At 32.6% G+C, this 24889-nt stretch overlaps 1 protein-coding gene across 2 annotated transcripts in view; it reads left to right on the forward strand.

The window, feature by feature from the left end:
- LOC139489504 (uncharacterized) overlaps positions 1 to 24889 on the forward strand; it is an 81515-nt gene that overhangs the window by 29857 nt on the left and 26769 nt on the right. The window contains exons 20-31 of one of the 2 annotated variants that reach the window (XM_071275987.1): positions 918 to 1074; positions 3098 to 3378; positions 3756 to 3956; positions 5307 to 5436; positions 5848 to 5882; positions 7428 to 7572; positions 7784 to 7998; positions 8559 to 8726; positions 9043 to 9226; positions 10395 to 10646; positions 11231 to 11451; positions 13106 to 13213. In XM_071275987.1, coding sequence (XP_071132088.1) covers positions 918 to 1074; positions 3098 to 3378; positions 3756 to 3956; positions 5307 to 5436; positions 5848 to 5882; positions 7428 to 7572; positions 7784 to 7998; positions 8559 to 8726; positions 9043 to 9226; positions 10395 to 10646; positions 11231 to 11451 — 1989 coding nt within the window. In that variant the 3' untranslated portion in view covers positions 13106 to 13213. Of the gene's footprint in view, positions 1 to 917; positions 1075 to 3097; positions 3379 to 3755; positions 3957 to 5306; positions 5437 to 5847; positions 5883 to 7427; positions 7573 to 7783; positions 7999 to 8558; positions 8727 to 9042; positions 9227 to 10394; positions 10647 to 11230; positions 11452 to 13105; positions 13214 to 13846; positions 13964 to 15008; positions 15145 to 15342; positions 15524 to 16913; positions 17191 to 17425; positions 17613 to 17935; positions 18148 to 20481; positions 20715 to 24724; positions 24879 to 24889 lie in introns of those variants that run through there. The other variant, XM_071275988.1, reaches the window with a different exon arrangement.

Consider the following 24889-nt stretch of genomic DNA (forward strand, 5'->3'; position numbering starts at 1 on the left):
AAATACACATTCAATATAAATGATTACATAGTCGAACATCAGTTACATTCTGTAATCGTTAATACACATACATGCGTGTTTAGTATAAGTCTCTGATGCATTTAAAAAATCACTTTTTCACATAGCAAAGTACCTTTTATATTAGTTGGATATAGTTTAGGAATTCGGTACTCAGTATCACCGAGCAAAAGTCGTAGAGATACATTGTATATTCATATTTTCTCTTTCCCAAAATTTAAAACTCATGTAACCTAGAAAGAATGACCCAAAATACTTTCATTATACGTCGCAGAAAAAGAACTTGAGATTTTTTTAACTAGCAAGATTACAATTTTGTACAGTAATGTGTTACCTGTACCAAGTCAGGAATATGACAGTTGTTATCCATTCGTATGATCTGTTTGAGCTTTTGATTTTGCCATTTGATGAGGGACTTTTCTACTTGAATTTTCGTCGGAGTTCAGTATGTTTGTGAAAAGTAAAATCACAAAAATACTGAACTTACAGGAAAATCTAATCGGAAAGTCCATAATCACATGGCAAAATCAAATGACAAAACCCATCAAAAACGAATGGACAAGAACTATCAAATTCCTGACTTGGTACAGGCATTTTCAAATGTAGAAAATGGTGGATTAAACCTATTTGTATAGCGCCAAACCTCCCACTTTTCAAAGTCTCATCAAATTCTGTGATTTTTACTTATTTTCTTATGACAAATATGTGTACATGTAATAATACCACATGAAAAACTAGCATGACTCATTTACAGTAAAGAAAATGTCATATCGTATTTTAAGACCATACAAAATTGATCCTTATTATTAAAAAATCTTCATATCTATATCATAGGGAACATCAGTGTTTTTAATCTAGGAAAAACTCTTCTTATATTTCTGAATATTTGATTTGTATAGAGTTATGGTCCTGTTGTGATAGACGTAACAGCTCCAGTTTTTACTGGTTCACACATTAATTTGGAGCTCAAAGATGAAACACTTATTGCTAATTGGACCAGAACAGCATTCACAGATGAAGAGGATCCCCATCCTCTTACGTATCAGTTTGCACTAGGTTAGTATGAAAAATAAGAACATTTGCAGCAACATAAGATATCTGACAGCAGTGAAAACATCTATTGTTTTTTATGTACTTCATCATGACAAGAGAAAAAGAATAGTTGTTAAGCTGGGGTCACACATTCACGATTTTTACTGCCGTCCTTGATAAAATATTTAAAAAACCTGTGAATCGTGGATGGAAATTCAAACATAAAATAAAAAATTTGTAAAAAAAATATTTAATCACGACAACAATCAGATATTATTCAGAAAGCGTCGATATTTTAGAGTTTCTGTGCGAATTTGGCCCGATAATCCCTTCATCCCAATCCATTGTAATCGGATTTGTATCTTTCATATGGTTAACAACGATCGAATCTTTCCCAAAATCTGCGTCTAGATTATACCGTCAGGCTTCAGACATTGACCAGACGGTGAACCGACGCTGACAGAAGAAGTCCATTAGAAACTACTTCGGCATATTTTGAATGATCAGGTACTAGAGGAACCTAATCCTATCACGATCCTTGCAAACGGTTTTGTCTCACATCAGTCGTATTGTGTTCTGTAAAAGAAAAGAGGGACGAAAGATACCAAAGGGACAGTCAAACTCATAAATCTAAAACAAACTGACAACGCCATGGCTAAAAATGAAAAAGACAAACAGAAAAACAATAGTACACATGACACAACATAGAAAACTAAAGAATAAACAACACGAACCCCACAAAAAACTAGGGGTGATCTCAGGTGCTCCGGAAGGGTAAGCAGATCCTGCTCCACATGTGGCACCCGTCGTGTTGCTTATGTGATTACAAATCCGGTAAATAGTCTAATTCGGTAGGTCACATTCATGAAAGGGAAGGGGGTTGTAGTTACGACGTAAGGAACATATCCGATATCATTTGTGAAACGGTTATTCCATAACGGTCAACCAACTCGTGATGGCGTCCGTAAAATTTACGAAGGGATGATTTCAACTTCTGACTCGGACGTGGGTATCATTTCCGAATTTCGTACTAATAACGGAACTGTTCCGGAACGGTTTCGGCAAAGACGGTTCGCATTCGAAAAGATATGGATGCAATCTGGACTCAATCGGCAATAAAACAGCAATGATTTGTGCACATCATTCCCGATGCACAGGACACCGTCCATAAAACACAGAACTTGTTAGGATTTTGATCCGAAACAGCAGAATCTGTGACGACATAGTCCCGATTGTAATCCGACTAGACATTATCGGCTGAGTATCCCGAATGTTACAGGCAGCACCTAACTGTCGGGGTGCTTGGTCGACCTCTTCGAGCCATTCCCAATCCGTAGAAATTAGATACGAACTTATGCTACTGCGTTCAGACAATTATGGAACATTCCAGATAATTGAGGATAATTATCCGCCTTTATTAATTTTCGTGTTTAAATGCGGTATGGTCTCATACGGGAGCCATAATTGGCAATGTTTGACCGCTGCATAAAGCGCTTATCCGCAATCTAGGTTATCTTTGACCTGATTTATCATTTACAGATAGTCCTTTTTTATAATAAAGGTAATATAATGGTTTACTTTTTTAAATTGTTATTTGGATGGAGAGTTGTCTCATTGGCACTCACACCACATCTTCCTATATCTATCCAAAAGAACGTCAATGTTCATATAAATTGTCGATTATGAAGAATGATACGAAAAGAAAAAAAAAACCATTCTGTTCTTTTCTTTATTATGTGTTGTGTACTATTCTTGACTTTGTCTTTTTCTTTATCATCCACAGCGATGTCTTTATTTTTGACTTATGAGTTTGAATGTCCCTTTGATATCTTTCGCATCGTTTTTATTTGGTAAAAGGAATCTATCAGACAATTTAAGCACGAAAACACACCATCTTCGATTCATAGTGACTTGGTAGAAATGCAAAAATTTTGATACTATAAGTTGATGACAATCTTTCAAAGTATTGTAAACAAACTTCTATGATTGAAACTGCATGTAATATATTTATTTTTAAACTTACTCAATTAACTCATATTTTCGTTAGGTCATTCTGCAAGCGGAACAGACGTTATCTCTTATCGTCCACTACAGTACAACACCAAATGTATTAGGACAGAACCACCTGACTGTACAGCTATTGACACTACGTCACTGGACTGGTCATTACACGGACATCACGATTACTATGTCACCATTAAAGTAACAAATTTTGCTGGTTTGTCCATAACTAAGACATCAGTAGTTTATACACACGACATACAGTTACCGTCTGCTGGAATAGTGTATGACATAAATCCATACAGTGGCAATGGTAGTTCTTTAAAGGTAATAGCTCCGTCAGGGTTGGAATCTTTTTATGAAGTCTACATGTGCAAAAAACTCCGTTAAATTGACAACCTTTAAGTATATCAAGTGTTGTTAAAGGATCAAATAGTTAACATTGATCATGCCTAAATTTACAGGCGTAATAACCAATATCATTGTTGAAAATTTAGATATTATATCCAATGTTAATTATTTTTTTTCTCATATTATTTAAATCAAAATCAGAATAACGAATTGTGCTTTTTTTTTTTAAACCTTTCTGTTAATGATTGAAATCTGGTTAATGCGATAAATATATCCATAAACAAAATATTTATTATATCAGTGGTTAACCATGTGTTTCCTTTCATTTATTATTTCATGATTTGTTAATTCAGGACCTTATTGACATTGATTTTTCTGTGAAGTTTGATTCCCTGGCTGCAGAATGGAAAGGATTTTACCATCCACACTTATCTTTACATTATAAAGTCTGTGTTGGAACAGTGAAAGGGAACTGTGATGTTACTACAAAAACTAACATTGACAGTTCGACCAATCAGCATGTATTTGATAACTTGCTGCTAAAAAACTTTCAGGTATGTTATCATTGTATTATAGCTAAAATATCATATATCGATTACAAAGACAATTCAATGTATCCTACAAAGAATGTAGTGAATCGCAAGAACCGGATACTCAGATTGAACAGGAGTCGCCTGCTATGTATGCATCTCCAACCATGGAAATCAACACTTAGACTAAATTTCACATTTGGGTATCAAAATTAATCGATTAAGTTACAGATTAAGCGACTGTTCTGGTATCATCTACCGATCACCAACTAAATCGCTACTGAGTTGAGACACATACATATCTTAAACTAATAAACGATACTATACATAATCACTCTGTTAGCCTTATTTTTATATAAGTGGCACGCTCCTTATAATAAAGTCCGGCTCAATATGCACGAGCGTAACGTATTCATTGAGTAGAGAAATGTTAACGCCATACGATTGGGCTGAGTGTATGCTATTGAATTAGAAAGTTGCAATCATCATTTGTGATAATTCCGAGGAAAAGAACACTATATGATGCAGCTTCTTGTGTCGTTTGAATCATTTTTTTCAAAGGACTCAAGTTCACAAAAGATGCAAAAAATAAAATAACAAAATTACTCCTAGGCAAATTCAAATCGGAAAGTCCGTGATCAAATGGCAAAATCAAAAGCTAAAACATATCAAACAAATGGATAACAACTGTCATATCCTGATTTGGTACAGGCATTGTCTTAATCTGATAGCTAGCTGAACCTCTCAATTGTATAAAAGTTGCATAGAATTCTATTATATTGACAACGATGTGTGAATAAAACAAACTGACATAATAGGTAAAATTGCCTAAAATAAAGGTACTGCGGTCAAAATTGTGTTAGAATCAGAGTCAGTCAGCTTTGCTTTCCGAGATTATGGTTTTCAACCGATAGATGGCGCAACATTGATATCACAAATTTGGCTTAATCTGCCAAGGGGATAGAGGAGTGGATTGAAGCGTAAACCTTGGCTATAAAAACAAACAAATATGTAACAAAAAACCCCCCCAAAAATGCATAAAGACAAATAACCTAAGCAAAAACGAATTACAAAATACAAAAATGTACCATAGCACAATAACACAATGATGGGTTGTATAAGTAAATACAGAGCTGGAGCCAGCATTCAGTAAACATAACCAGGTACCTCAAGGAAGACATATTATGATACTGAATTGTTTTATCCATTACTATAAAAAGACCATAATTCTAGAAACAACTCGGTTTGCTCTTTCTAGTTCTTGAATCCAATTTTCAATAGAAAATTACATTTGTTTATGAATATTGGAAATATATCTTCATTTTGAAAACATGCGAATATATTTTCCCATTTTCTATTTTATTTTACTTTCAGAAATACTACGTAACCGTGGAAGCTGTTACCAAAATTGGTTCTATCAAGGAATCATCAGACGGAATTACTTTCATCAACAATGCAACAGAAATATCTGGAGTAACCATTAATGATGGGTCTCTATGCTCAGGTGTTATTTTCTTACTTACTCCTGTTTAAAATTCCCCATTACTAATATTGCTACGGTGAGGTCACAAGTAAAGTAAGCGTCAAGCCCTGTTTTAAGATATTCGACAACAAACGAAATATTATTCACAATAGTACCATAGAAATCGAATTTTGATAGTTTTTTTAAATGATGGTATTGTTTGTGTTTGTAATTCTAATATTTACATGTGACTACCTGAATATCTTTCTATTTTCTTCTCATTATTACACTTTAAACAACATAGACAGTGAGTGCATATTTTAACTTAAAAATAATTTCATCGTTCATACTATACATTTTCATACTGCAATAAATATCTTTGAAAAAAAAGGATGACAATAATTTTATAAACTTTTGCAAGTCAGTTTAATATAATATATTGCTTTGTTTTAGACCCAGTTGTCTTAAACGGGAGTCATCATATACGGGTAAGTCTAAAACATTTTGAAATGATGTTTGTTATGTAATTTCTAAAAAATTAAAATAAATACCTGGGAAAAAGGAGAAGACACTCCAAAAAGTAACAGAGTCTTATGAAAACAGACAATATTGTCCAAATACCAGTAGTTGTATAATAATATATTGAAAAATATACATGGATCAAAAAGAAATAAATAAACGTAAAATTAAAAAAAAAAATGATGGAATTGCATGATTTTGAAAGAAGCGCGACCAGGTTTGTGTATAAGGTAAGAGTCTCATAAATAGCAGGTATCGACAGCTATGCAAATTCAAAACCAGTCATTATAAAATTGGCACAATCGGGTATAAGAATGTAAGATACAAGCAGTAATTTCTAGATCAGACGTCTTTTCGAGTATTTCATGATCTAATATTAATACAGAGAACACATGTCGCATGTTAGTTGAGACATTCGCCTGATTTTTTTGGGTGTAATTAGAACATAAAGACCCTTTCATACAAGTCTGTATATTGGGAAAATGCACGACATGAAGTAAAAAGTGAGATATATCAATAATTAGGAAGTTGAAATCGTAACGTTTGTCAAAGATCATTGAATACAGCCTTTCTTCTGTGGCAATATTGTAAACGCATCTATCCCATCGAATTGGAGATAAAGGATACTACAGATACAGTTAAGTCAGCTTCATATCTTGACTTACATCTAGAAATTGACAATGAGGGTCGGTTGAAGACAAAACTTTACGACAAAAGAGATGATTTCAGCTTTCCAATTGTGAACTTTCCATTTCTAAGTAGCAACATTCCAGCAGCACCTGCATACGGGGTATATATCTCTCAATTGATACGATATTCCCGTGCTTGCATTTCCTATCATGATTTTCTTGATAGAGGGTTACTGCTCACAAGGAAGCTATTAAATCAAGAGTTCCAAATGGTGAAGTTGAAATCATCCCTTCGTAAATTTTACGGACGCCATCACGAGTTGGTTGACCGTTATGGAATAACCATTTCACAAATGATATCGGATATGTTCCTCACGTCGTAACTACAATCCCCTTCCCTTTCATGAATTTGACCTACCGAATTAGACTATTTACCGGATTTGTAATCACATAAGCAACACGACGGGTGCCGCATGTGGAGCAGGATCTGCTTACCCTTCCGGAGCACCTGAGATCACCCCTAGTTTTTGGTGGGGTTCGTGTTGTTTATTCTTTAGTTTTCTATGTTGTGTCATGTGTACTATTGTTTTTCTGTTTGTCTTTTTCATTTTTAGCCATGGCGTTGTCAGTTTGTTTTAGATTTATGAGTTTGACTGTCCCTTTGGTATCTTTCGTCCCTCTTTTTGTAAACAAGATCAAGATATTAAGCCAACACTGGTGAAAAGACACGTTATAGTCGACATAGCACTACATAGAACACGTGGAATTGAGATACGAACTCCAACAACTAAATTTCTTTATTGAAAATTGTGTATAAAACTTACCAATAACGTTACCAGTCTATAAAAATATTTTAATTGTTTTACATTATTTTCTTTTTCACAGGATATAATTTCTAGATGCGAAACCGATATAGATTACCAAATATCGACTACAACTCTTTCGGCTAAGTGGAAAATTCCGGACGACAAACTAAAACAAATTGTTAGAAACGCATATTGGAGCATTGAACAACGATCTCCAGTGGGAGGTATTTATTGGATTTGTTAAGAAATACATTATTGTTGCAATTCGAACAGCGGTATACTACTGTTGCCTTTATTTATTGCAAACTCTGTCATCTTTTCAAATAAAGAGATAATTTATGTAAAAGCACAATGACTTTATATTGTTCCTTTTCATTATACTCCAAAATATTATATATAATTGTATACAGTGAACCTCTCACTATATTTTTGTAGATATGTGGATACGGTACAGAGACTTCAGTTACATAGGAAGTCAAAGTCATGTGATAGTGAATGAGTTAGATCTACAGCCTGGTTTGACATACAGATTTACTATAAAACTGTGTGCTGATGATGTATGTTTCCAAGCCATCAGCAGCAATGGTGTAACCGTTATACCGAGTTACCCTATAACTGGTTCTATCGATGTGAAAATAGAAATTCAAAAGGTTTTTATTATTTATGGGTAAAGAGAAGGAATGGTGATATCCGGGCAAAAAATAGCAAACTGACGATAGGGAATAAGAAAGCGAAATAGGCAAAAGAGCAACAGCCCTCTATCAAGAAAATCATGAGCGGATATACAAGACTGTAATTCAGGCCGTTTGTTTTCTCGGTTAAATTGTTTAACATTATATCTTTAAAAGCTGACTTTGTGGTATGGTATTCTAAGTCGGTTCTGTCACCTATAGTTGCTTACATTTTGATTCTGATGCCTTTTTGTCAAATTCGAAATAAGACTTTTTTTAATTCTAAAAGTGTTGATTTGTTTGTTCAATATTAATAAATATTTATGAATGTTCTTGCCTTGCCTACGTTGATTATATGATGCCTTGAGCACTGAACTTTTTACACATGTTGCATCAAACTCGCGAATATATATAAAAAAAAACGTGTCGTGCACATCGTGTATGATAAAACTGGACACGTATAACATGGGTTAATAAAACTATTTAATTCACTAATTGTTTACCTATCTATCACAGCAGACGTTTGATATTAATTTCAGCTCATAGTGACCATTGCTGCTATGTATGACCCCGATATCGAAGACAGATCGGAAGCAATAGATGCAATAGGAGTATATGAATGGGCTATAAATGGTGGTTCATACGGAGACGGATTGCTGGAAAAGTGGGCTGAAATAAACACTATTCGGAAAATAAACAACACTCATGTAAGATAACCAAGCCTACACATATTATTTGTTGTATTAAAAACTTTAGTTGTAAAAAATAAATAATTTAAATTTGTCATTTCATTTTTACATTGTAATTTATTGTTAGAATGCAAGCTTTCAAATATCTTCAATTGTACAAGAGTTGAAATTTTACATAGAAGTACAAAGATTTAAAACCATTTAGTTGCTTATACTTCTTTATCTCCATTTGCAATTAACGCACATGTAAATTATAAAACTCATTTGAATTCTTATCTGAACTTATTGTCAAACTGAGTAAACACCTTGATGAGCTAATTTTGTTCTTTGTTAGGTTGACTTTGATATAACATTGTCCGGCGAGATAGATTTTTCGAAGTGCAAGCGTTTATATATCAGAGGAGCTAATAAAGCTGGAGTTTGGTCTGTTGTATCAACAGATTTAAAACAGTGTCATGTAGTTGACAGCCATAGTCAGATTAAAGCAAGAACAGTAATTGACGCACTTGGTACAGCAGGTATCTATAGTGTTTATGGTTTTATCGGTAAACAAACATTGAACATATTAAAAGGGCAAAAACAATGGGAAACTTCAATGACAAATAGCCGTAACCTTGAAACATAGAAAAACGAATAGAAGATAAACAATACATAGAAAACTAAAGCCGATAAAAACAAAATATATCATAAAACTGCTATTCAAAACTACCCGGAAAGAATAGCACATTATACAATCATTCAGAACACGTCGTATTGCTTATATTGAGCACAAATTTAAGTTAACTTGATAAGGAAAAGTTACATAGGTGTTGTAATTTTACAATTAAAACGTAGCTCAGTAAAGATCGGTTTAAAATCTTAAAATGATCAAACTGCACACGTCTATCAGTTACCGCTAACTAAATCTAGCTAGTTCACTAGTTGTGTTATGTTCAGTCTTCACTCATATGTATACGTGTCAATTAAAACATTATCAACAAATGTTTTGTTTTGTTAACAAGCCATTTATGTAATAAAACAACAACTCATTAACAAATGAATTCAAATAGATGATACTTACTGTATATTTCGAAGAACAGCGTTTACGCAAAGCATTCGAAACTTTGTCAATATTATATTTAGTAAAACTCAAGCAAATAACGTGAAGCGTTGGACAATTTAACAAAAACAAAGATGTTTGCTGCTTTTGTCTAAAAATTATGGTTTTTGTCTGAATTTTGATCGTTATAAAGTCATTTTGCCATACTTATGGTATGCATTTCTTTCAAATTGAATCGATTTTCTCTCTATACTTATATTATTAAATGTAAAACATAAAGAATATTTAAGCTTAAAACAGTCTTGATATACAAAAGAGTTGCAAGATTTCGTCCGAATTGTGTTAAAAAAATTGCCGTGTTCTTTTGAAATTTGAAGTTAATGTCAAACCTTAATTTTTCAACAAGAAACTTTATATGCAAGGAATAATTATTAGCTTTTTATATTTTACAAGCACTTGTCTATATATATTATAACAGATTGTGTGGTGCCTAAAGCATGAAGTCGTCTTTTCTTTCTTAATTGTTTCGCTCAATTATCGTTATATTGACTTATAGTGGTATATTTTCACTCACAACCATCGACGAAGATGATCTGTAAAAACTAAGGCAAGTTATTAACTGTGAAATAATATCTTTTAAAACTTAGATGATAATGAAGATAGTATTGGCGGTGATGTATTTCTCGAAGAAAACGCAGCTTGGATAACAACGGATGTAGATTATACGCCTTTCAAGAATGTTCTATCTGCTGTATGGCCCTCACTTAGATATAAATCATATCAGTGGGGAGTTGTTGAAGTAAACAGTAATAATGCACAGACGTTCTATAAAGAATTCACAGATGTTGTCATTACCGATCCATGCTCTCATCCTAATACACTGATATGTGGACAAACAGGTAATGTAATCGTTTTTTAAATACAACTTATGCTTTAGGTTGTAAATTCATTCAAGTATGTTGTCAAACATTTGATGATGCTGATCGTAAAAATTGAGAATTAAAACGGATAATGCATCAAAGAGACAACAACCCGACAAAATAAAATATAACAAAAACAGCCCAAGACCTATATTGTTCAAAGAAGCGACAAAATCCAACACCAGGATGCGGGCTTCAGCTGCCCTCTAGACATGAATTGATGTTATTCTGTAAACCAAGACTAAACAATACCTTTTTACACGGATGTATCAGTATCTTATCGTTGTCACTATGAAGTAGACACCGATGTTATATGTAGCGTCAAGTAACGATATCTTTATAACTCTTTGACAACTTTTGGCATATTGTCACTGGTACCATATTGTAAAAAGTGTTTTCAGACTAATAAAAATTTTGTATGTTCTGATTGAAGAGCATTTCGAAAAAAGCTACTTTTTATAACTTTAATATCAGTTGCCGAATCATTTATCACTATTGACAAAGTCAACTTGATAAAATAACAAATTAAAGAAATTGTAAAATATACTTCGATTCCCTTACAGACAAAAACTTCGCAAATATACATTTTAATGAGACTGAATATTTAACTCATGGAAGACGGTATTCAGTATGTATATATGCACCCAAAACTGTGATTGAACATGAGAAATGGACAGAAACATTGGACACAGTGACATCATGTAGTGATGGTGTAACAGTTGACTTAACACCACCTGTACCTGGAAAAGTGTGGATTGGCCCTGATCCAACTGTATTTTATTAGGTAACTTTGTTCAAATTCGTTTAAACTTTTTTTTAAGATTCCAGGGTGATGTAAAGAACAAATATATTTTAGTTCCTTGAATCTGTGTCTTTACAGATATGTTTGCAAAGTTTGACAGAAATAAGTTACAAAGATTTTCAACTTCGTACTTCGTATACTGTTGACCGATGAGTTATTTGTAAACGAAACAAGTATCTCGAGTACACAATACCATGCCAGATATCACACGAATTTAAGTAGAACTCGTAACCGTAAATCAGTTTAGTTGCAAAAGATATTTGTTTGAGAGGATTCAATACATAAATAGAATGATATAACTAAAATTATCATTTAGTTTTGATTATAACCATGTGTACAAAAGTAATAAACGCGGATATGTTCTTCACAAGAATAAAAAAAAGATACACTTGAATTGTAATATTTTGAATATTGACGAAGCTAAACAGTATTCCAGCAAATTGTCAATTTCAAAGCGTTCTTAACAAGGTTAATAAAGATTAAAAAGCATATACATCATGAATAAGAAAATACGTGTTGGGTGTAATTATACATTTTCCCCTCTGAAATTAGTTATATCAAAAGTTTTGATGTTCAACCCTGTATACCATCTTTTCCGATGTGAAACTAAAAAACAATTTTGCAGAAATAATCATCAATACTTTTAAGCCTATGGTAGCATACACTATAAATTGATAATTTTGCGATACCATATGGCATATGTTGTTCAAAGTGAAAAAAAGGTAAAGCATGCTACACATGATACACAGAAGAACAAGTGATCAGTTAAGTTTCTTATTGACAATACATTTGTTGAATTTTGAGTTAGTAATTTTCGAAAAATTGTCGGCATTCCAATGGGAACAAACTGTGTACCTCTCCTTGTCGACCTCTTTTTATTTTCAAATGAGTTGGAGTTCCTTCAGATACTTGTCAAAAACAAGCCAGATCATTTAATTTCACATTCAAATATATTAATGATGTTGTTCCATTGACAATCAAAACCTTTCTGATGGGATGACAGTAATATATCCTCTATGACCTATGACCATATATATATAAAAAAAAACCTAAAGTCACGGCTTCCTCTGTTTCATTTTTAGACTAATCTCGCGAATAAGACATAAGCGGTTATCTCACTACCACCTTAGTAATTTTTACCATTTTTTGAACCAGGGTTGTGTCAAAGAATGTCTCGTCAATTGAAGATACCAATATATTTTTTTTATAAATATTACGTATCATCTTAAAAAAACCCACATATATTTTTTCGAGTTAAAGACGTTTTTAACAATATCAGCTACGTGTTGAAGTGTTCTTTAAAATAATTACTTTTACTGTGTAGTATATTTTTGGGAATATCCATTTGACATGGCGTGGTACTTATACATGGATACTTTGTAATCATATCTTTCATGTTTTCTAATGGGCCTTTTTTTTACGCCTTTTTTTCTTTTAGAGGTTTAACTAACTATAAACCAAGGTTTAATTCACCATTTTCTAAATAAGAATATATCTATACCAAGTCAGGAATATTACAATGGTTATCCATTCATTTGATTTGCTTGAGCATTTGATTGTGCCATTTGCGTAGGGACTATCCGTTTTGAATTTTCCTCGGAGTTCTGTATTTTTGTTATTTGACTTTCTCCTATAGACTTCCTCGTCAGATATCACTGTGAGTTGGGACTCTTTTATTGATGTCGAAGAAGAAAGCCATGCTATGCATTCATCTGGAATCAAACAGTATTTCATTTCAATTGGTAAGCCAGTAGATTTAATTGAGCATTGAAAAACTACAGCTACCTAAGTTTAAGTACATAATTTAATGCCTATGTATCAACTTTATATAATTCAACCTCTATGTGCCCAATACAAATAAGTTGAAAATACAAATAGACAAATAATAATTTTACAATTGACAAGTCCTTGCTTGCATTTGTTGTGATAAGTCTGTTTAAGAAGAACACGTGTCTTTCGTACTAAATTATAACCTTGGTATCTTTATAAGTATTTTATTAGCACGGAAAACGCACTTTAATTTTTTTTTAAATTTATATATTTACTAAAAGATTTTTTATGTATCTAATATGCATTTATTTATAGCTACCTTGTGACAAATAACACTTAACAATTCAATAAACAATTTTTCATTGAAAGATATTTTTTGGATTTTGAATCACATCCAAAAGATATCAAACTCAATAAACAATTTTTCATTGAAAAGATTTAAAAAAAAAAATTTGAATCAAATCCAAAAGATATCAAACGTGCCGCCAAAAATCATTTTGCCGAGTTGCATAAATTTCATTGATTATGCAAATTACACTGTGTTGGCATATTGAGGGAATATGATTGGAACAAATGATGACAATATGTATATCATGTATTTTTATAGGTTCTGTTGAAGGTGGTGTGGATATTGTTGATAACCACAATGTTGGTGTGACAAACCATATGTCGTTCCATAATCTACAACTTCAGAACGGTCATAAATACTTTGTAACTGTAAAAGGTAATACCTCATGATTATATCATGTACATGGATATAGACCAACAATTATCGAATTAGCGTTTTATCGTTAGCACTTAAAACTGTAAACGTCGTTGCAGATATTGACATTTACCTTTCAAAGAAATATTTATATTTTAGCAAGATTACGAACTAAAATTGAAACTCTGACAATTTTCTATTGTGTCTGTTTGTTTTGTTCACGCATCGTTGTCAATACAATGGAATTTGATGCGACTGTCATCCAAGTAAGAGGTTAAGCTAGCTATAAAACCAGCTCTAATCAACAATTTTCTACATAAGAACATGTCTGTACCAATTCAGAAATATGACAGTTGGTATCCATTCGTTTGATGTGTTTCAGCTTTTGATTTTACCATTTGATTAGGGACTTTCCGTTGTGAACTTCCGTCGGAGTTCAGTATTTTTGTGATTTTACTTTTTTCCTATTAATTTCATTGATAGTGTCTGGAGGCTGCTATTTTTTCAATAAATACATTGAAATTTCCAATAGGAGCTCCTTTTACGAATAAAACAGTGCCACTTTAAATATGAGGTTTTGTAAAAAAAACATATCTTAGAATGGCATGTTCATATGCACTACTATGTTTTTCAAAGTTCAAAAGGAAGGGCTGTGTGGCATGTTTTATATATATATATGCCTCGAACTTCTAAACTTTTAAACTCATACTAAAATTCTGTTATACCAACCCTTTACTTTCGGTCTTTCTCGGAATACCATTTAGCCGTTATTCATGTGTATTTTTATTGATAATACTCCCAAGTTATGTCTCTATGAAATCAAGAATAAAGATCATATTCGGGAACGAGTAGGTAAACCATAAAAAATATCTTTGTATATTATATCTCTCCCCTTGTGAAAATATAAAATGACAGCGCCTTTCGGATACATGTAACGAAATACAAATATTGGTATAACTTCCATGATATATTGCTATAACACTGTACTGTTGCTAGTAATTATATATTAAAAATATTTATTGTTTTAGGCTTCGAAATGTTGATTTTTCACGATTTTTTTTAAAAGGTATTGACTTCATAAACCGAACTGCAGAAGTTCGATCGTCTCCTATAACTGTTGATACAACACCACCAGAAATATCGGGCGAGTCCATTTATATCAGTGGTAGACTGATTTCTAATCTGACTGTAATACAGGCTTGGTAAATATGAATATGTAGAATGTTTGTTTAAAAAAAATAACATAAAAGTTATGATTATCTTTTAACACGGATACATTTGTAATTCGATCTTAAAAAAACGTTCAGCAAATATTAAAAGCCAAAACAATTAAAAGAATATGTTTCTACAATGAAAAAGAAATTCATATTTTGTCATAAATAACAATTTATTTGTAACAGTTGGGAAGACGTTTTTATTGATGTCCAAAGCGGAATAGATTACTATACATGGGGAGTAGGTTCGCTCAGTGGTCAGGATGATATCATACCGTTTTCAGAAATTCGTGAAAACTGTGGTGTGTCCGCAGAAGATGAACATTTTTATTTAACAGAAGGCCATCCATATTTCATAACAATTTCGGTAAGTAACATGTATATACTAAAATAAAAATATAATTATTTGGAAGAATAATCGTTTTGATTTACCAGTGTCCAGCAGTTCAAATAAAACAAAAACAAACTCAACGATTTGCCATGTAAAGAAAATACCTCAAAATGTATACTAGTATGTCCAAATCTGTCTCAAGCGGAAACAGTTGCCTAAAGTTTGAGACAGGGATTAAAAAATAGAAATCATATATTGCGAGCATTATTTTTATACAATGATGTTTTCAAACTAAAAAACAAAAACAAAACAGGAGCATTATTTTGCCATACTAAGTACACCAGACGTCAGTATAGAAAATAATGCTTATTTAACATGGAACTGTGAAACGGCAAATTTAAGATATGATTAATGTTGCCATGTTAATACGGGCAACCACCACATCGTTAAAAACTTTCTAAAAAATGACCAATATATCATCTTCCTTTAAAAATAATTTTAAAAGAGTGTCATTTGTTCCATAAAGACGCTCTTTCGTCTGTCTGGGAAATTGGCGAACAAGGCAGAAACATTGTAAAAATATCTATTATTCTTTGAACAAATGTATGAATATATCATTTTGTAAATAATCTAGATGTATGGTTTTCTAAAGCCCATTTATAGAATAAGAAATAAATTTAAGGTATTCGGGAAGTGTTTTTTGTTCATACCAACCTAAAGAACAGCCAAAAATATGGGAGTTGTATGACATATATACTACACGGAAGTATGAACTTATAAATTCTTCTACATTTAGGTCCTTGTGCTCCGAAGAGAACCATATATTCAACCATATCTTCACCGTACTATATATATTCTTACCCTCCTTACACAATTTGAATGCCCCTTCTGCTTAGTATATTATGTCTACATAAACAAAGACATGTCAAATGTCGTTTTATCTTGGCTTCAGTTGAGTGTTTTACAGCTAAAGTTTCAGTGCATTTACCTATTTCCCTAGATATCATCAACGGACTTTTTTTGATTTTTTAAATAAAGAATATGAATATTATTGACTTTTTTGGAGTGTCAAAAACCAATAGGATGTTCTAGATACATTACGTGCTTTTGAAGGTCCGTCTGATTCGGTAGACAGCTATAACTTTTTGACACATTCAGGTCCCTTTTAGTTTTAATAGCTCTTCAACATTTGTATAAGGTTTGGGATTTTCTAATATTTGGCCTTCAGAAACACTCAGCAGTCATGAGTTGTCGAAATGTGTATCTGGTGCATTGAAACTACTTAACATAGTTCTTCAGCTGCTTCGATTCCTATACATCCGTTGCTTTCAAATATTCGGCTTTGTGCATTCCAAATGAAGTTAAATCCACAAATGCGCTTCGGATGTATGGAATTCTTACGTTTTTTTTTTAAAACTTTTTAAAGGCATTTAATCGAGCTCATCTGTCTACTGTTAAATCATCATGGGCCTATATTTATGACATGTCACCACCAACTGCCGGTCATGTATACGATGGCAGTAGCAATACAACTGAAGCACCAACAAAAGATATAGATTACCAGAGGGATATGACGCAACTATCTGTTTACTGGGAGGGCTTCCATGATCCGCACTCTGTGATCAAGTATTTCAACGTCCATATTGGAACATGTCCTGGTTGTATTGATGTGATGCCTGAACACACTGTTGGAATAAATACAGGTATACTTTTTGTGTTCACTATTGTTGGTTCATTCACGAATGCTTACATTACAGATAGAACAATTGTGGAATATATATCTTAGTTTTTCAAAGAACATCCAAAGGATTAACTTTGATATCGCACATCGCGTTCTTCATTCCAGTTTAAAAAGTAAAAAGAAGGTAATAAAATATTTGTTTATGTATCGATATATCGTATTACAAGTAGTGTAACCCTTTTCCTTTCCTTTTCTAGATTTTAACGTTCAAAACCTTAATCTACAAGCTGGTATCAAATACTTCACGACTGTCACTGCATGTAATACTGGAAATCTATGTACATCGGTTACAACTGATGGTGTTATTATCGATAACAGTCCACCTGTCCAAGGGGTAGTACAAGATGGTGTATATGAGCATGACATTGAATACCAGTCGACAAGGTATAATGGTCAATCAAGTACCGCATTCATAACTGATTCACAGTTGGCCATGTTCTGTATTTTATTTGCGTTTTGATCGCCAGACATTTCTTGCTTTGATAATAGATTCATTAACAGTTATATTGATATTATATCATGATTAAAAAATAAATAGTATAACGATAACAAAACAAGCAAGGAAAGTAAGTACTATACTATTTGCTTTAGAACTACCGATTAAGTAAAGATGCAATAACTCCTCTATAAACTATTATAACTTCTGTTTACAAAATTACCTTACTACGAATAGTCAACAGTTTATCGTATTATTATTTTCTTTGCAGAAATTACATAACCGCAAAATGGTTTGGATTTGTAGACTCTCAATCTGGGATAGATCACTTTGTTATTCGTGCTGGAACCTCGAGAGGATCCAGTGATGTATATCCACCAACGAGTCTGACTTCTTTTGATATGGTTTTATTGACAGCTTTGCCAAACCAGTTACCTCTTAACCATCGCATATACATTACAATACGTGCATATAATAAAGCAGGTTCGTGATTGCAAATAATACTTGGTATATTCGTGCGTATGTCACCTCTGGAGAAACCTTTATCAAGGGTAATAACTCATATCAGTTTTGAAACACTTACTTCTGATCTTTTAAGAGCGTTTATCGTCTTATACTTTTATGAAACATGTCCAAAAAGTAGTTATACACTAACAAATCCACTTGATTAAACAATAGTACCGAAACATCAAAATAATGGATTAAATTGAATTAACGATATAAAAGTTTCAATCTCCCGCAGTACTTACCTGAAATAACCTGGATCACTAACACTCTAGTACGATGAAGGACAAACAGTTCACTAGAAGTGACATATTCCACTGATTGTGACCAAACGATACTTTATAGATTGTATGCGCCAGAGTGCTCCTTTAAAGCCACCTCCGTCATGAGCGGACCAAAGTTAAAAACGTGAACGCTATATGAGAAGCGCATTCAGTGCATCAGTAATGTTATTTACTCCGTTGAATTCAATGAATACATCAGGTTATAATTTTATTTCGTCCTTGGATTTTCCATTGCAAAAAAAACGCTTGAACTTTAAGTGATATCCATGTTGATTCTAGACAAATCATGAATCAATTGATACCTAATGATACCAAAGTTTGTTATCGACCTCAAACTTATTAATGAATATATATTAATGAAGATATTCACTACGAAATCCACTAGTTTGATATACTAAATGGAAGCACACAACCTTCCTTTTTTAATATATTTTATAATTTTTAGGTCATGCGCGTAGCTACGTTTACGTCAAAACGCCCGGGCGTACACTTGGATTTTAAAAATCGAAAAAAAATGATAGCAGAATAAGAAAAATCTGATTGCTCATCAGCCTTGTGCTTCTTTCTTCAATGGATTGTAATTATAATTAAAAAGGGACTAACTTTACTTTAATCAAATAGATCATATTATATATTTGTTCCAACTTTCTGTAAAAGTCTAAATCTACGGTGAATTCTGCGTATTTTTCTTATATTCAAAGTAATTTATGATCTGCTGAGATTCGATATGCGGTTTGCATTTTGTAGAGCCTATGATTTATGTTGCAAAAGCGAGAAATAGCGTCGTCGGCGTCAATTTTTAGGTTCCGAATGTGAATAAAGTTTTTTGAATGACTCTCCGTGAAATGAAATTTTACGAAAATTGGCAAAAATTGTTTATGATCAAAAGAGTATCCAGAGCAATATTATAATGCAATTATATGTTGAATTGTCCCGCATTTTACAGATAAAGGGTATTTCTTTCTGCAGTTTTATTAATAAGTGGTCACAGTTTGGGCTTAAAGTTTGTTAATTCCCAATTACATTAACTTAATGTCAAACCTTTATATCGAATTTTATGAAGCTTTTTTAATGATTAATGTCTAAAGGAAAATTTTGAATGCATTTATTTTCGTTCATTTTTCTGTCCTTTACTGAAAACCGGACTTTTCTTTAAGCAATTAATTGTTTTACCAGATCAATTTATAAACTTTCATAGATTGTTTAATCCTTTTAAAGGACTGATCAATTGATTCACTTTTAGTGGGAAGGTGTTCAAGATGATTTTTATATTGCACCTAAAATATTTTGTTCATGTTCATTAAAAGGTGCTTTTGTCGATTGTATGCTCACTCACTGCTCTCTTGAAATATATTTGAAAGTAATATTGGTTTGGACGTTTTCTCTAAAACCAATGACCATTAGCTTCTAGTTTAACACAATGAATAAGTTAAACATATTTAAAAATTAAACATAAAAAATAAACCATTTAGATTCAAAAGTATGTTGCTCTTAATGAATTTTTACTGACAGGAATTGTATTTCATTCTCGATAACTCCATAGCTTTCGGGGGCTTCATCCCCTCGAACCCACTACCAGCAGGTGCTTTGACATTGAGCGGTTGGCACCCCTCATACCCCTCTCCAAGGTTCGGGCGTACACGTAAAAATGTCCCAGCTACGCCACTGTAGGTAGTATGCTGAACAGTCCCATGAGTTTCGTGAAGTATAGAAACCATTATGATCTTCTTATTTGAGATATAAACTCAAAAATAAAAGCAGTATGTCCAGTTATATTAAAATAAAAGCAGTATGTCCAGTTATATTAAAATAAAAGCAGTATGTCCAGTTATATTAAAATAAAAGCAGTATGTCCAGTTATATTAAAATAAAAGCAGTATGTCCAGTTATATTAAAATAAAAGCAGTATGTCCAGTTATATTAAAACAAATTTAGGTTCACAGAATAAAATATATGTCTTTCTTATCAGCCAATTATAGCTGTTTGCTTTGATGTAAATGAATTCTAACTTTTCATCCTTGCATTTCAGGTCTTTATTCGGAATCAATATCAAATGGTTTTATAGTTGACATTTCAGCGCCTGTCATCATCGAAACACCTTCTTTATCGGGTCATTTGGGTACATTTTTTGATGGAACAACTGTTTTAAGATCTGCAGTTAGATTTCAGTGGAATGTTGAAGACAGTCAGTCAGATATACAGAAGCAGTACATTTCATTGTCATCACACATATATGGACAATTCAATACATCTTCTATAACGGTATGTGTTCTAGTAGTGCGGTGACAGAATAGGAAAAAGTTGATTATTAAAAGAGTTAATTTCACTTCATGTTATACGGCTAAAATTGGCACAGTCCTAGAAAATTGATTTTACTTTAATTTGAGATTGGTCGTCAAAAAGTCGTATGGTGCATTTTTTTTATTTAAGCTTTTAGTCAGCAAATTTGACTTCAAATGCACATCATTAGTGGCATGCAGTTTGGCTTTTAATTCAAAAGCTGCTCTCGAATATCTTTCTTTTTTGTTTTATTCAAACATCAGACATATTGATCTATGCATCAGGCGAAAAAGATAATCCTAAAAGCCTTTTGATGACAAATTATGAAGGTAAAAACTATTGTTTACGGGGACATTTTGTGTTTTACCTGATTCCAACATCATGCAATAAAGCGCTGATGAATGGATTATATCTTATATACTATTAAGTAATAAAACTGCTATTTTTCTTTTCATGCACACATGTTTTTATGGGGTTAGATTGTCTAAAACGATATTTTTTAAACGTTCAAAAATCTCTGCTTTTCAATCATTTACTTAAAAAAATTTCGGATAGTTGTGTCCCGTCCATGGTTGGGCTGTATACATAGTTTTCCTGTAATATTTTGGACTAGATATTACTTGTTTCTGTTGCTGTTTTATTGTTTCGTTGAATTAGTTGGGTGTCTGTTATTCTTGTTAACGTTGTGTTAGTATGGTTTTATTTATATAAGAGGCAAAATAAGTGTTTCAGTTGTTTTTTTTAAGAAATAGGGATCCCACAAAATCCCTAAAAAGATAACAAAACTAGAAAGTCCGTTGAAACTTTGCTTTAACATTTCAAAGAAGCAAATATTCAGTTTAGTCCCTTAAATAGTGTTTATTTTATTAAATGCTGAAGTGGAAGAATAGATTAATTTTACCACTTACAGTAAATCGAGGTATTTTGACACAGTTTATTGGTGCAATGATGAAATTTACCCGAAAATTGCAGATGATTGTGACTTTCGTTCATTCATAGATGGACATGTCAAGAAATCGTAGTCACGGCTATCAAAGGTTGTGCTATGTGTACTATTGTGTGTCTGTGGGTGTTTTCCTTTTTTTTGGCCATGGCGTTGTCAGTTTATTTTCGACTTATGACTTTAATGTCTCTCTGGTATATTCTTCTCTCTTACATATGCTTGCATCTATTGTAAAAAAAAACTACAATCAAAACAAGGAATTCCATTCTCTAAAACAGAACATTTAAGTATAGGCTGTCTAATGCTAATTTGTCATACAACCACTGCAAACCTTTACTGGGAGAAAAACTGTATTCACAGGAGAAAGTTTTTTCTTTTACCTCAGCATTGCGATATAAATGTTATCCCTAGTTCAGATATCAAATTAATTATACAGACCAGACTTTAGGGCATATCGTCCACGACAATCAGAAATATTCCGCAGACTACAGTCATGTGATCATGGCTACTGTATACTGTCGATCAGAGATGGGTTTTTTTCACTTTTGTTTAGAGATATTTTGAGTTGCAAGCCTCAGGATAAGGCGTTTTTTTTCATTACAGAGTTCTTTTGTCATTTGTCCTAGATGTGCTCAGATGTTTCAGACGTTTATATGTCCCCTATTTATAGATTAATATGGTCAAAGTGTATTTTGCAATGACAAAGTGTTTTGAAATCGATGTCCAATGATGCTAGATAAAAGCTCGCTATATGTTGTCAATAATGTTTGACCACCACTCTATTGCAATGCACAAACCATTAAATGTCCGAAGTTGACTATATTTGGCCTTTTTAACTTTTTTGGATTCGAGCGTCACTGATGAGTCTTCTGTAGACGAAACGCGCGTCTGGTGTATATACTAAATTTAGTCCTGGTGTCTATGATGAGTTTATTTACAACCACTGGGTCGATGCCACTGCTGGTGGAAATTTATTAACCCGAGGGTATCACAAGCCCAGTAGTCAGCACTTTTTGTGCTGACATGAATTGTCATTGATATGGTTATATTTATAAATTTACTGTTTACAAATTTTTAAATCTTTTGAAATACTAAGGCTTTTCTACCTCAGGCATAGATTACCTTTGCTGTGTTTGGCAAAACTTTTAGGAATTTTGGTCCTCAATGCTCTTCAACTTCGTACTTTATTTGGCCTTTTTAACTTTTTTGGATTCGAGCGTCACTGATGAGTCTTTTGTAGACGAAACGCGCGTCTGGCGTATATACTAAATTTAGTCCTGGTATCTATGATGAGTTTATTCATATTCGCAATATTATTATAGGATTCGTGGCTTAAGAATTGTGTCGTGTTCTGTAAACACTATGTACCAATACTGACATTTGAGATTTGCTAAACCTTCTACCGACGAACATATGTATTCCAGCCAAGGGTAAGAACATCGTAATAACGTTCCCACATTACAAAACTCATTTAAGGTCTAAATTACTGATTAAAGTTACGTATACTTAGTGCTATGTTAAACTATCCTGCATAAAAAAAAAAATATTATCTTGCGTCACTTAGTTTGGGATTGAATAACCGAAACTTTCTCCATTTTTAAACAAATAAAAGGCTATTCTATCATAAAACATATATCATAAAGTTGTTAGTTTATCTTGAAATGATTTATATTCCTATTAATAGAAATTTATTTCATAGAAATCGTCATGACATTGTAAAAACTCAATTATAAGTATGTTTTGAAATACTTTTTGTTGTCTGTTTTGCATGTACCGAATTCAACGTTTATGGAAAAAAAACTTAAGTTTTCACTTTCATTGAGGTATACTAGATGGTTATATTAATAAATACATATTTGTTCATAATTTTCTATAAATTTTGTTAAGTTTTGACGGACGTTGTTCTTATTACTTGGAAAGAATACATCATCTAAAACTGTAAACTACCCCTTTTTGTAAAGTCGCATATGTGTGTTTGGAAATCTCATTTGATGATGGGTTTCCACTGTTTTGATGAAAAATTGAATAAGGAAGAAATTAGATTCAATCATTCTACAGTAAAAAGGGTATTTGAATTGGAGTTTAATATTCAATTTTGTTTTTCCTTGAAAACGACATATGACCTTTGAACATGATTTCTGAAAAACTGCACCATATTTCTCAAAGTACACATATTTCCGAATCTAATGATGTATGATATAGCTGTATACCATTTTTGACGATTAAAATTTCATAATTCCGACTTTGGTCACCGGCCTATATTGGGATTTTAACAATAAAAGTAGATTGCAATCAAAAAGAAACAACTGAATAAAACTCGTAAAGATTGTCGAATAGCACTACATGTTGTGAGCGCCAATTATCCAAAGCAGGTGCAGTGTTTATGCTGCTTCCTTCCATAATCCTGAACTCTAACATCCTTGCATTTTAGTACTTCATTCAGAGTCAATATCCAACTGTTTCATGGTTGACTTTTCAGTGCACGGCGGGTGATGCATACACGACAGGAGACATTTGACCTGTCAACAATACCGGTATCGGTCCTTTTGAAGTTCATGTGATACATTCAGTTTTTGTTTGTTATCTTGATTTCCGAGATTTACGAGATGTAAACATAGCAAACATTACTATGTTATTTTAATTAAAAAAAGACCAAAGTATTAGTATTTTAGTGAGCATGATGTCATACAGCTCCATAAAATTAGATGACGATTGGACATTTGTATAACCACATATTATATTTGCGAAGACATTTGTAATATTGTCAACTGCTCTATAATTATTCTTTCATCTTTGAATGTTCGGTATGCCCTCCATCTTTTCCAAAATTATGAATATTAAGTCTGATACTGTTATTCTCTGTACAATATCCGAGCCATTACTTAAAGCAGTGCTAAAGTACTGATTTTTAAAAAGTTGTATAGGCTAATATGAAATGTACATTGATAGATATATTCTTATGGATAGAATATTATAAAAAACTCTGTATCTAACACTTTTTGCATTTCATCTTTTAAACGTTAATAAATGTCATTGTACTATTTTATAGGTAGCAGGAATAATAAGAGAATATACCTTGACAGGTCTCGATTTCCCCGATGGTGGTTTATACTACATTAAATTAATTGTATGTAATGGTGCAAAGATTTGCACAGAAAGTGAATCTGATAGTATCATGGTAGATACCACACCACCAACATCTGGTTAGTACTTG

This window comes from Mytilus edulis, chromosome 9, assembly GCF_963676685.1.
Source record: "Mytilus edulis chromosome 9, xbMytEdul2.2, whole genome shotgun sequence".
NCBI lineage: Eukaryota > Metazoa > Mollusca > Bivalvia > Mytilida > Mytilidae > Mytilus > Mytilus edulis.